The sequence below is a fragment of the Tasmannia lanceolata genome, unplaced genomic scaffold (assembly GCF_043159265.1).
Source record: "Tasmannia lanceolata isolate RefF3 unplaced genomic scaffold, GAP_Taslan_0.1 ptg000006l, whole genome shotgun sequence".
Classification (NCBI taxonomy): Eukaryota; Viridiplantae; Streptophyta; class Magnoliopsida; order Canellales; family Winteraceae; genus Tasmannia; species Tasmannia lanceolata.
In genome coordinates, this window is record NW_027518683.1 from 45,110,404 (window position 1) to 45,123,626 (window position 13,223).

The 13,223-nt window shown below is 37.3% G+C and overlaps 1 protein-coding gene across 17 annotated transcripts; it reads left to right on the plus strand.

Annotated features, from left to right (window-relative positions):
• The first annotated feature begins 4,712 nt into the window (after positions 1 to 4,712).
• On the plus strand, positions 4,713 to 12,977 carry LOC143880352 (uncharacterized). 17 transcript variants are annotated; one of them, XM_077383257.1, is made up of 7 exons: positions 4,926 to 5,342; positions 5,494 to 5,607; positions 7,690 to 7,755; positions 9,757 to 9,797; positions 11,346 to 11,405; positions 11,548 to 11,637; positions 12,603 to 12,977. In XM_077383257.1, exons 4-7 carry the CDS (start codon positions 9,767 to 9,769, stop codon positions 12,812 to 12,814), a joined length of 393 nt encoding a protein of 130 aa, XP_077239372.1. In that variant the 5' UTR covers positions 4,926 to 5,342; positions 5,494 to 5,607; positions 7,690 to 7,755; positions 9,757 to 9,766; the 3' UTR covers positions 12,815 to 12,977. The 17 variants fall into 17 exon arrangements, 3 of the variants coding, with proteins under 3 accessions (XP_077239372.1, XP_077239373.1, XP_077239374.1); XM_077383258.1 differs by having other exon boundaries at positions 11,566 to 11,637; XR_013251654.1 differs by having other exon boundaries at positions 4,927 to 5,342; positions 11,558 to 11,637.
• Positions 12,978 to 13,223: the final 246 nt, after the last annotated feature.

Sequence of the window (13,223 nt, forward strand, 5' to 3'; positions counted from 1 at the left end):
TAGAATAGAGATAAAGTATTAGATCGAGCATGCGCATAAATAATGGCCAAAAAATAAGTTAGACATCGAACGAAAAAATCAAACCATAACACAAAAAAAAAAAAAAAATGAAAAAAAATACGAACACAAATTACCCAAACGCGACAACAAAAATCTATATCTCTTGAACCCTGAAAAACAATAACAATAAGAACAACAATATCAATAGCAATAATAATAACAACAACAAATACTTACATGTGATTCGAAATGATTGATTGGTCCAAATAAATTATCCGAGAACTTTCTCAAATTTCGAAGTCGTATGCATATAGGTAAATGGGAAGTGCTCTCGCCATTGATTAAAACTTGCGCCTAAATGAGAGATAGCAGATCAACAAATCAAGATCTATGAAAAATCGTTGCACTAATTATCCAGGAAAAAAATAAGAAAGTGTAGAGATTTTGAAATTGATTGCTAATTAAAAAAAAATCCTGAATTGGCAATGGTGCATGAAACTACCGTATAATAGAAAAATCCTGAATTTGAGGGGGCAACTGCCCCCTTGAACCCTCCTGGCTCCTCCTTGTGCATAGACACAATTTAATAATCAGTGGAAATGACGAACAACTGAAAAAATAATGGCCAATTGTGCATGAAAAAAATGCACGCCATGTATAGGAAGTACTTTTAATGAAAAAACTAATGAAAAAAGCCCATAAGTCTATTTGTTGCCCATCAAATGGACGGTTTAGATCATCCTATTTAGAGAAACTGTGATAGAGCACTGCTCTATATAAAATAGAAAATAGAGAGATAAAAGAAAAAGAAGAAGAAGACAGGTTAATTTGAGGAAACCCAGATCTCCAATTAATATTGATAAATTTCGGTGTCCCTTCTCTTACAATCAAGCCTTTCTTATAATAATTCTACCCTAATCAACTCCCACAATCAGGCAATTACATCAATATAATTATTCCCTAAATCAAGCAATTACAGCAATACACTTTTATTTGGAAACTAAGAAATATGAAATAAAACTAATTTAGGAAGGTTTCTAACATCCCCCCTCCCTTATTTTCAACCTTGTCCTCAAGGTTGATTGAGCGCAAAATCAGGAAAACACTCCCTTAAATTTTCAAAATTCTCCCACGTTGCATCCTCCACTTGCAAGTTGGCCCATTGAACCAATACTTCTGTGATGGCTCAATTACCCTGCTTGACCATTCTGCGATCCAAGATAGTGTGGGGCTGGAATTGAATTTCTCCCCTTTCATTAGTAGCAGGCAATTGGTTTTGAGACTTGAACTGATCCCCCAACTTTCTCTTTAGGCATGACACATGGAAAACCGGATGTATTTTGGAACCAGGAGGAAGTTCCAACTTGTAAGCAACTGTCCCAATGCGTTGGAGTACGCGATACGGTCCATAAAATCGGGGGGAGAGTTTCGTAGATGCCTGAACCGCTACAGATGCTTGATGATATGGATGCAGACGCAGATACACCTAGTCTCCAACTTCGAATTCTCATTCTGAGCGATGTTTATCCGCTTGCTGCTTCATTCTAGCCTGTGCTTGGTGGAGATTATTTCGAAGAATTTCTAGCACGCGATCTCGATCTCTTAACTCACAATCCACTTGATGTACCTTAGTAGATCCATGAGTGTAGGATGTGATGAGTGGCGGGGAACAACCATAAACAATTTCAAAAGGTATTTTCTTTGTTGACGAGTGATATGTTGTGTTGTACCACCACTCAGCCCAAGGTAGCCATCGAACCCATTGCTTCGGTTTGTCACTTGTAAAATACCTCATGTAGTTTTCTAAGCATCTGTTAACCACCTCTGTCTGGCCATCTGTTTGGGGGTGATACGAAGTACTCATCCTTAGCTCAGTTCCTTGCAGCTTAAAGAATTCCTGTCAAAAGTGACTAATAAAAGTTGGATCGCGATCACTAACAATGGATTGTGGCATCCCATGTAATTTAAAAATATTCTCAATGAACAACTGGGCAACAGTCGCCGCCGTATATGGATGGGACAACGGGCAAAAATGAGCATACTTAGCAAGTCGGTCCACCACTACGAATATGGCACTCTTTCCCTGTGAGAGTAATCCTGGGTTGGCCACATTTTCCCTTTTGTTTCTCTGGCACACATCACATTCTTCCACAAACCGCTTGATATCCTTCTTCATGCCACGCCAATAAAAATCCTAAGCAACACGTTTGTATATGCGTAAAAATCCCGAGTGACCCACACTAGGAGATGAATGGAGCTCACTCAAGATCAAGGCCTTCTGGGTAGAGTGGGCAGCCAAAACAATTCAACCCTTGTGCCGAAGGTCTAATGCATCCCATGTGTAGTGAGGGTCGGAACTTGGATCTTACTGTAGCCTTTGAATCAATGCCTGTATATCATTGTCTTGTGCCCATTCCCTCCGTATGTCATCGAGGCCACTAAATATTGGAACTGACATGGCTACATTCTTGAAAGTGCATCTGCTGCGACATTCTCCTTCCCTTTCTTGTAAATAATTTCAAAATCATACCCTAATAATTTTTGAAACCCACTTTTGTTGTTCCATGGATGAAATTCGCTGCTCCAAAATGTACTTTATGCTCCTATGATCGGTTCTGATATGAAAATGTCGACCCAGTAGATATGGCTTCCATTTTGTCACTGCATGAATAATAGCCATCATCTCCTTATCATACACAAACATGGTTTGATGTTGGCGAGATAAAGCCTTGCTGGTGTAAGCTAAAGGCCTCCCCTCTTGCATCAATACTTCTCCTATTCCAATCCCACATGCATCACATTCCACCACAAACAACTTGTGGAAGTCAGGTAGGGCTGGGACCGGAGTGGACGACATCGCCTTCTTCAATTTGATAAAAGCCTCCTCAGCAGATGGGCTCCACTTGAAAGCATCTTTGTGTAATAGTGCTGTCAACGATGCACTGATTTTTCCACAGTCTTGGACAAACTTGCGGTAATAGCCCGTCAACCCAAGAAAACCTCTTAGCCCTTTGATGTTGGTTGGGGTTGGCCATTCTACCATTGTCTTCACTTTCGATGGGTCAGTTGACACTCCTTCCTTTGAGACAATATGACCAAGGTATTCAACCTCGGTCTTTCCAAAGCTGCATTTCGACTTCTTAACAAACAAAGAATGCTCTCTTAAAATAGTCAGAGTAATTTTCATGTGATGTAAATGCTTGGCCCACGATGCACTAAATATGGGAATGTCATCAAAGAATACCAGGATGAACTTACGTAGATATGGGCGAAAGATGTCATTCATTAGGCTCTGAAAGGTTGATGGAGCATTAGACAACCCGAACGGCATTACTAGGAACTCATAATGGCCATCATGGGTTTTGAAAGCCGTCTTTGGTATGTCTGATCATGGACACGAATCTGATGGTACCCCGATCGTAGATCCAACTTGGAGAAATATTGGGCCCCACCGACTTCATCAAGCAACTCGTCAACTATCGGAATAGGATACTTATCCTTAACGGTTATCCAATTCAATGCCCGATAGTCGACACACATCCTCCACGATCCATCTTTTTTGCTAACTAGTGGAACTGGTGAAGAGAACGGACTGACACTTGGCCTAACAATCCCAGTCTCCACCATCTCTCGGACTATCTTTTCAATCTGGGCCTTTTGTACGTATGGATAACGATAAGGCCTCACATTTGCAGGACCACTATTTGGGAGCAATGGTATTTTATGGTCATGCAAACGTTTAGGTGGCAAACCCTTTGGTTCTTCAAAGACATCCTAAAATTCTGATAATAACGACTCCATATCTGGAGTTTCATGAGAGGTGATTTCCCTTGCCTCTACCTTTTGTAACTGTGCCAGGAAGATTTCATGCTCCTTCCGTAACATCTTCTCTATACGGTGGGCACTAACAGTTGTTACATTACCCCCGCTTCTGCCTCTGAAAGTAACTGACTTCCCATTCACCGTGAAATGCATAACAAGCTTTGAAAACTTCCAGGTAATGTCCCCGAGAGTGCGTAGCCATTGTGCCCCTAAGACCATATCACATCCATCCAGAGGAAGGAGGAACAAATTTGTAGTGAATGCATGGTCTTGTACTGTGATTTTGATATCAGAACATTTACCTCCACTGGTTATGGACCTCCCATCAGCCACCTTTACTTTGAATTGGTCAGCACGTTCCACTGGACAAGCAAGTTGTTTCGCCATCTTTGAATCTAAGTTGTTTGTACTTCCCAAATCAATTAATATTGTCAATGGCTGCCTCTTGATAAATCCATTGACTCGCGTAGTTTGGGGGGTAGAAAACCCCGCCAAAGCATGAACAGAGATCGCCAATGTATCGTCATGATCTCCACCGTCCTCATCATGTAATTCAATCTCATCAGTGTCTGACTCATTGGGATCAATAATGTCTTCAGCTGGTTCAATGAGGTAGAGTGTCTTTTGTTTACAATGATGACCCCTTTGCCATTTTTCATCGCAGTGCCAACAAAGACCTCGTGCTGCCCTTTCCTTAATTTCCTCCCGTGTAAGCCGCTTCACAGGCGGACTGTGAGCCGGTGTATTTATATTTGATGCTCCTCCTTGGATACCATCGCTCGATCGGCTTGTGAGTACCTTGCTCATGCGACGGTTATCATCTGCAAGCCGCTCCTCTTGTAATCGGGCAAATGATATTGCTGCAGTCATCGTGCGAGGTTTATGAATCTTGACTTCACACTACAAGAAAAAGGGCATTCACCAACGTTCGTCATGTAGAATGTCCCTAATAATAGTACATGCATCGACGTTCACTGAAGGAATGACGGTGAAGGGTGACTAACCACTCGCGCCCAAAAAAATACGCTTAATAATTTACCGGCGTTCCTGTAACATCACTGAAAGTGATTATTTACTGACGTTTTACAATTAAAATGTCGTTAAATGTTTGTTTAAATAAAAGAGGAATTACCGACTTTCTCAAGCGTCGCTGATTTGGTAAAACACCGGCGTGATTCTTTGAATGTCGGTGAGGGCAGAGATAAAATATTCGGGAGACTCTCGTGCGGGCAAACGAAAAAACGAAGCCGATCGCGCGGGGAAGAAAAACCTAAGCGTTTATCAATTCTTTTCGTGCCCTAAAATCTCCATTTTCTTCCCTAAAATTTTCGATTTTGGTTGGTTTCTTCCCAAAAAATTTTGGGATTTGCTTCCCTAGACCAGAAACTTTGGTTTTTTCTTTCCCTAAACCAGAAACTCTGTGGATTTCGACTTCAAGCTCAGCTCCTTGCCCTCGATCTCCACGGAAATCAAAGAAAAGCCAGGGTTTCTGCATGTTGACGTAAGCTGTGTGATTTATGGTCGGTTCTAACACAATTTTCACTTTGAATATCTTTGTTTCTGTCATTCTCTTTGTATGTGAGACAATCAAAACTCAATCTCGTTAAGATCAGTATAATTTTTAGTTTTTTTGGTAACTTGATTCTTCCTTTGTTTGTTTGAGACGATCAGTCTCCGTGTGGAGGTTTTGAGCATGAAAATCAATCCATCCTCAAGTTTGTCTCTTGTTCCCCTCGAGGAGATTTCGAGCACGAAAATCTGAGAAAACCCTAGGTGTGTTTGGAGGTAAGATATGGGTTTTTCCCTTATTTTTCTATTTCATAATTTTAGCACTGCTTTCTAGGGTTTTTGTGTTTCTCTTCCCTTTTAGTTTCATGTTTTTACTGAATAATATGTGTTCTGAAAAGAAAAGCAAGGCTTCAAATTTTAGGAGCTCCCTCTTTTAGGTTTTTAGTATCTTAATAAATAATGGGATTTGTATGGATTTTAGGAATTCTGTTCCCTGATCTTAATTGTTATGTTCTTATTTTCCGTAGTCCGAGAGCAATTTATCTAATTTCTTTCCTTCTTTTGTTTTTAATTGACTCTTTGTTCCTTATTTTCATCCTTTCTGATGAATGAGTAGTAGACATTTAGGTTTTATTATAAATTAGGTTCTTTTTTCTTGTTCCCTAATAATTAGATATGCATTTCTTGTTCCCTATCACATAATATTACTCTGCCTAAGGATTAATGTTTATACGTTTTTTGCTAGGCTGGGTCTCTCCAAAATTTGTGGAGGCATCCTGTTGATGAATGAATACTTAATGTTTTTTCTTATATTTTTTCCTTTTATTTTCCTTTGATGGACGAATACTTATTACTACAAGCCACAGGTTTTAACACCTGTAATCTCTTCCTGCGAACACCTTTGACATATATCACTGCTACGAGAAAAAAAGTGTTTCCCTTTCAAGAAAACCCTTTAAATGATGCACGTTGTTCGACTATGTTGGTTAGCTAAACCAACAACAATGGAGGAGAAGACATTTTTGGTCATGGTCAAGTACATGAGGTGTTGGTTTGCTAATCTATAGACTCCTTTCCGTATGTTTTTTATTTGGTTGTCTGTTAGATGGTGATACTCAAGGTTCGTTTTGCATAACCACGGCAAATGGAAAATTGCCAAAATATTTGTAAAGCTGTTGATATTTTATTAGATTGTAGTAAAACCACTATAGGTCATATACTATGCTCAAAATAAACGAATCAAACACCAATCACTTATATTAACACCATGGTTCTGTTTAAACTCTAAAACAATATGATTAGTCAACAAATTCTAAATTCTTTTTTACTTTCTTCAACAAAACCTATGAGTTGAGTCTCTCTCTCTCTTTCTCTCTCTCTCTCTCTCTCTCTCTCTCTCTCTCTCTCTATATATATATATATATATATATATATATATATATATATATATATATAGGGAAGTAAAAATATAGCCAACTGTAAATTTTTTAATGCAAAGTAGCTACCCTAAGTTCTGTAAAAGAAATGTCCTATTATGCACATTTGAGAAGGAGCTACCCTAAATTAAGGAGCTGTCATAAGTCAGTATTGTGATTGTGAGGATCTCTCAACTCTCACATTCCTTGCCACTAGTCTTACATGTAAACTGCAATAGTGTTTACATGCTTGCAACTCATCACAATATATGTGGGTTGGGATATGCTAGGGACCATCGTAGAAAGACATTTCGTGGCCAGTTGTTTCATTTGAGAGCAGCTGCACAACAGATTTCTAAGCACAACCAAAGACTAGGTGACTGAAGGATTTGGTAGTTTTAATTTCACTAGTGAATAATTGCAATTGATATTGTCTTGAGTGATTGTTGTCATACACCTAATTGAATGTTGCTAGTATGAAGATAAGTGGTGTTTGTTTTGCATTTAACTAATTGTCTGACACTTGTAGTCTCATATTTAATTTCTTATGTATGTTAAGCATTAACGACTCACAAGGAAAACAACTCTCACCATAAAAAAACTCTTTCCTAGGTGCCACTTTCTGGCTACTAACATGTGTGACATGGATTTGATCAAATCTTTTGATCTGAGTGATATCCAGCCCATTACTGTTGAACCCATCTTGATCGGACAATACTAACCTGTTGGGGCGCAACTTGGGTCAGTTTGTTGTTCAGTGATTTATTTATCTCTACCAGTAAAATTTATGTGAATGTGTCGTACTCATCTTCAAGTCATTTGAGTTTCATGATTTTTGTCATCTGAATGTGTCTTAGTCATCTTGAAATCATCTCTCACCATTTTCTCCCAATAGGTTGATCTTCTTCCTCCCTGTTTTATTAGTTTTTTTTTCCCCTTGCAGATTGTTCAGAAGAGAGAGGGCTTGCAAGGGTGATTGATTTTGTCTCCTCTCTTAATGGCATCAACGGTATGCCTCAAACCTGTAGTCTCTCATCTCATATCTCTCATTTCACATATCAAATCTCCCATCTATCTATTATTTTGTCTCCTCTCTTACTAGCTGCTGATGCTTTATTGGATTTAAGTTTGTTTCTTGTAAGCCCCTGTTGCTTTGGATTTTGAGAATTGATTACTAAGTCCAAAACTGATTATTGGACTCAAAATTAGTCCAATAATCAGTTTTGGACTCACAATCTGTTCTCAAAATCCAAAACAAACAGGGCTTAAAATTCTCTACTATGTTCCTGCCATATCTCTACACACTACACTAAGTAGAATTTTGCATTTTTTTTTCATTGCTCATTGGGTGGGGATCGGAGAAATGGGCAGATCGGGTTGTAGTTGTAGAACCCAAATGGGCAATTCTTTTCTTTGGGGGAACGAAAAGAGGGAAAATCAAATTTCTAGAAGGTAAAAAGAACACAACCTTAGTTAATAACTGCTAAGAAGACTATAACACCCTTGCCTTGCCTTTTGCACTAGATATTACTATCGCAAATTAGCCATTTTGATGGATAAGAACATAAGGGACATGCATTTTTTGTTTCTGATTCTCTGATTCAACTGTCGTCCATTTCCTTGCTTTTCTATTCGATACTTAATGCTCAATGTACCGACAATAGTAATTCTCTGATTCAACTATCATCCATTTCCTACAGTAGTAATCCATTTCCTTGCTTTTCTATTAGATACTTAATGCTCATGTAGCTGATTTTATTGAATCATTTTAATGAAAATTTGTGTCTTTCCAAGTGTTAGATCATCTATTCCTTTGTTGTTCCCTAATCGATCAAGACCATGCTCACCATGTGATTGAAACACAATTTAGAGAAGACACCAAATTAAAAAATATGGCATGACAGTGCTGTGAGTGGGTAGTTTCTCCGAATGTTAGAGTGAGGTGGTAAGGAAAGCCTCAATGTACCGACAATTCATGAAACAATTTAAGGAAGATTTGAATTGACATTTTAAAACTAAACACCAATGTTTCAAACAAATTGTACATGGAAATAAAATTGGGGCATGTACACAGACTAAGTACAGCCATCAACAATTTTATAAGCTCAAACACATCATGAATAATTTTGAATCGGACAACAATCCAAATTTGTCTAGGAACAAATATTTCAGGCAATTAACTTCTTTATTTCTTTATTCTCTTTTCCTTAACCTTAGTTTCCTGTTCTATGGTGACATAATAGAGTTGATTGTGGCATCTGATGATAATGTAAGTTGGTCAGTGCATCTCAATAACTCTTATTCAAAACTTATTTATGTGTCTAATTGTAAGTAAAATTCTCTTTTGTTGAGAAAAATTTTAGAACAAGATTCTGGTAGATTTTATTCCTAATACACATTTGGTTCAAGAGATGTATTCATATAGGTTACGGAAGGAAGGCTAGTGTGTCTTTTAAGGGACATACTAGCCTAACTTGGTTTCAATGTTCTTACGTTATCATTGAATTTATTCTTTTCGATCAATTGAGTGAATTTTTTTTTTATTGAAACTAAGTTAAGGCTTTGGCCAAATGCCAATACTTGATAGTGTTTATACTGTTTCTTTTGTTGGTTCACTCATTAGATAGAAATAGTGAATTAGTTCTCTCTGATAATCATGATGTGTTATGTGTACATTGTATACCTTGGTCTCAAATAATACTTACTCGGGGGAATGGAGCATATCTTTACTTGATTTTAAGAGGAAGAGCTTTAGTTATTTGAGAAGGGTAGCGATTGTTTCAATATTTCTTATCATATCTTATTATCTACTTAATTTTGGCTTATGTGAATATCATTAGTTAACTGTACGTTTATAAATGCTAGGCCTTACTTACTTCTTTGGATTTTGGCTGTTCTTGCACATGTATTGGTTGTTCTTGCACATGTATTCAGGCATTGGTTGTTCTAACATTGGTTGTTATTACATGTACTCAGATTTTATTCCTAATATCATTAGTTAACTGTACAGTCATGCCACAATGTATTGGTTGTTCTTGCACATGTACTCAGGTAATCCTTTACCCTTTTTACTGTTTATGATTCCTATGAAAATTATGCCTGTCTTGTTAGGCTAAGTTTTCGAAGTGTTTTGCTGCCTACTGTTTCAATTTCTCTACATAACAGGATTTTAAATGATCTAATGGAAATTCAAGGGGTTGGTTTATGAAACTTCTCCATTGTTTCTTAAGGAAAGAATGCATTAATTCCCTGTTGTTCCTTGGGTCACTCCTTTTAGCATGTATTTGTGATTATTCTTTAACGCTACGAGTGGGTGATCCAAATAAAAATAAGGCAACTGCATGATCACTTTATTTTGACTTGTTAGATCAATTGATTTTGATTCACTTTAGCTTTGATGCTGTTTTGAGGTTTTTCTTGTAAGGAATCTTGATGGTACTAGATTTTTACAGATAAGTGAGCCCAACAAATTTCATCCCATCGTTTGATGCCATGCAGCGATGTTTAGATGATAGTATCAAATTAATTTAATGTCTTGTAGATATTGATAGCTGCTCAATCATGTTTTGTGAATTCTACAAATTCAGCTTGTTGAAACCATATTCCTTTTGGATTGTATTGAATCCACACAACTGTTGTAATTAGAAGACAAGGTGCATTGGGGTATCTAACAAAGCATAACAGTATTGATACTTCTAGCATAAAAGAGGTATTCCCTCTTCTGTTTCTTCTGAAAATTGGTATTGGCATACCCATAATTGATTTTTGTATGGCCACAACAGATCTTTTCTTTAGGGTGTATGGATTTTTTTTATAGAATTACAATTACATTTTGATAGTTTGTATAAAAGATAAAGTGGGTCATGAAAAGTGAAAGCACTAAAACAGACTTATGCTGATACTATTTCTTCATAAGAAATTGCATGAATCAATTCTATAATTTCATTTCTTAACTCTTAGGGATCCAAACCTCCATAGTCTTTTGATGTCAACAGTTAACAACTTTTATGCATATCAAATGACTTGAGTGATCACTAATGCTTTATTGTCGGATATTTTACAAGTGAATCTGGATCCAAACCTCCACCAGATAACATTGAGTCTCCTTATACTGTCAGCCTATCTAGGATAGAACTCTGTATGATCCTCATGCCCATCTCTCAATAGTCCTACTCCTTTTGGCCCTGGTACCTGTATGGTGCCCACCAATCCCTGGAAAGGTAAAATGCAAACTAGCTTTACAATGCTTTAAAAGTTAAAACTTTATCACATGTTTTCTGTTATTCATCTTCAATATGCAGGGTAATACAGGCACTCACATCTTCTCCCTTATTCATAAGATCGTTCAGTCAAATTTCCCTCAACCTCCCACTATATTCAATATTGAGGCATTTTCTGATTAATGGTGTCATTCTTTGCACACTACTGTAGGCAGCATGTCGTAGAATTTATGGATACCTCTTCGTATGGGGCTGTCTGCAGTTGCACAGACTTTGTTGTGTCTATCATATAAATAGCCAGTTATAATGTGTAATGTAACATAGTACATGTGTTCTGTTCAACTGGTTCTGTTAACCATTCGAATTTGTGAATCTGCAGGCAAGATAATGACATCCATAGTCTTTGGTATTAATAGAAGTGTGTATTGGTGGAATCATGGTAATTTACTTGGACAATTGAAGTGGTGTCTCTCATTTCTGAGGGTTAAATGTAAAATATTAAGTAAATCCATACATGTGCCACCACTTGGTGACAATTTATTGTGGTAAGGGTTAGAGATTATTCATGTCACTGTGTTCAGTTTTCTTTAGGAGTGCAGATGTGTGCCAACAAACATATGAAGGTTTTTGGAGTTCCAGACTTACGCACTTTTTGAAAATTCTCCACACAGGTTAGGGGCTAAATATGCTGTAAAATTCATATTGGTGATTAAGCTGGTTTATATGGTTGAGATTGTAGCTGTCTTGAGGTGTTTTCAGAAATGTATGGACATTTTTACCTTGAGAAGAAGAGAATTCTGTCATAATCTTGTTTCATATGATAAAAGTTAAAACCTAACCCTAATATGTTGCTTTTGCCTGTCCCCCAACTAGTCATACTGGTTCAATTGAGCTAAGCCATGCATAAAATAAAAACTTGAGGTCCTACCATCTCGAGAATAATGGATTGAATTTATAACATTTCCCACCTGAAAAGAACGATGTTTTCTATTGCATTGGAAGCAACCACTGAGGTGAAAGCGCTCAGCCACCACTTTAGATATATGTTTGTGATGACAAATAACCAGAACTCACCAGTGGTGTTTCTACTTAGCTTGCAAATACACAAGAAAATATCATAAACAAAGAGTTATAGCGAGGACTTTGCATGCAGAAGCTTCGTTGGCTGCTTGTTTTTGTAACAAAAATTGCCCATGAAAGTATGAATGTCTATCCTTAGATCTTATCACCTACCATTATAGACATGTGACCTCATTATGGCTTCTAAATCTATGGAGATCTCACAGTTAATAAACTAGCATGATATTAGCATGTGAGCTACTCCATGACCATATAAACTAACAGAAAGGCTAGACCATGAAATTAATACATTATATCATAGATTTCTCATTGTGCATTTTGTCTTTCATAAAAGTCTTTCCTTCCCTACAGTTTCATTATAATATTATGCATATGACCTAGCTATGATTTTATATGCAATATATTTTTCATATTGGGTAACTTTAGATTGAAAAGGAATCTGGATGGGATTATTCATCTGTTCAGTTTTTCACATGACCAACTCCCGTTGGTAATAGTAATTAGTATTGTACCCATGACACATTTTTTTCATTCTTTCTTGCATTTTTCCCTATAGGAAGTGATGCATCACGTTGGTCTTTACATGGCCAAGGGAAGGGGGGCCAAGATAGTACGAGAAGTGTTGATAGATACATAGTTGCAGCTGTGACGTACAGGGTTACTGGCAACTACCTGGATTGTAGTGTTCATCGGTTTCTGATCTTTACAAGATGGAGATGGTGTTTTTTTTTGCTTTTTCCATTGCTTCACTCTTTCTTAGGGAACTGAGACTTTTTTCTATTGTACAATTGGAAATGAGACTTTATCCTGTATTACAGGTTTTAAAATTGTATCCCATATTACATGTATTACAAGTTGTTTGTATAGTAAGATTGTATCTCATTGTAGTGTGAGGTTGTTTGAATGCCATATTACAAGTTGTATCTCAATATGATGGATTGTAGTGTGAGGTTGTTTGAATGCCATATTGCAGGTTGTATCCCAATATTCTGATAAAGGGAATTTAAAAAATATATATACATCTATATTTACCAACGGTCAGAACCGTCGGTGATTCTCACAATCAAACTACGGCCATACATTTTCACTGATGGTCCTTAACCGTCAGTATATACACCGACACTCACAAAAATGTCGCGAAATTTGCCATTCACCGATGGTTTTTAGCGTCGGTGTT

Coding starts and splice junctions, on each gene's coding strand:
- LOC143880352 (XM_077383257.1), top strand. CDS start 9,767: ATGTATTGGTTGTTCTTGCACATGTACTCAG. Junction 9,798..11,345: donor GTTCTTGCACATGTACTCAG/GTAATCCTTTAC, acceptor GTGAATCTGCAG/GCAAGATAATGACATCCATA. Junction 11,406..11,547: donor TGTGTATTGGTGGAATCATG/GTAATTTACTTG, acceptor CACTGTGTTCAG/TTTTCTTTAGGAGTGCAGAT.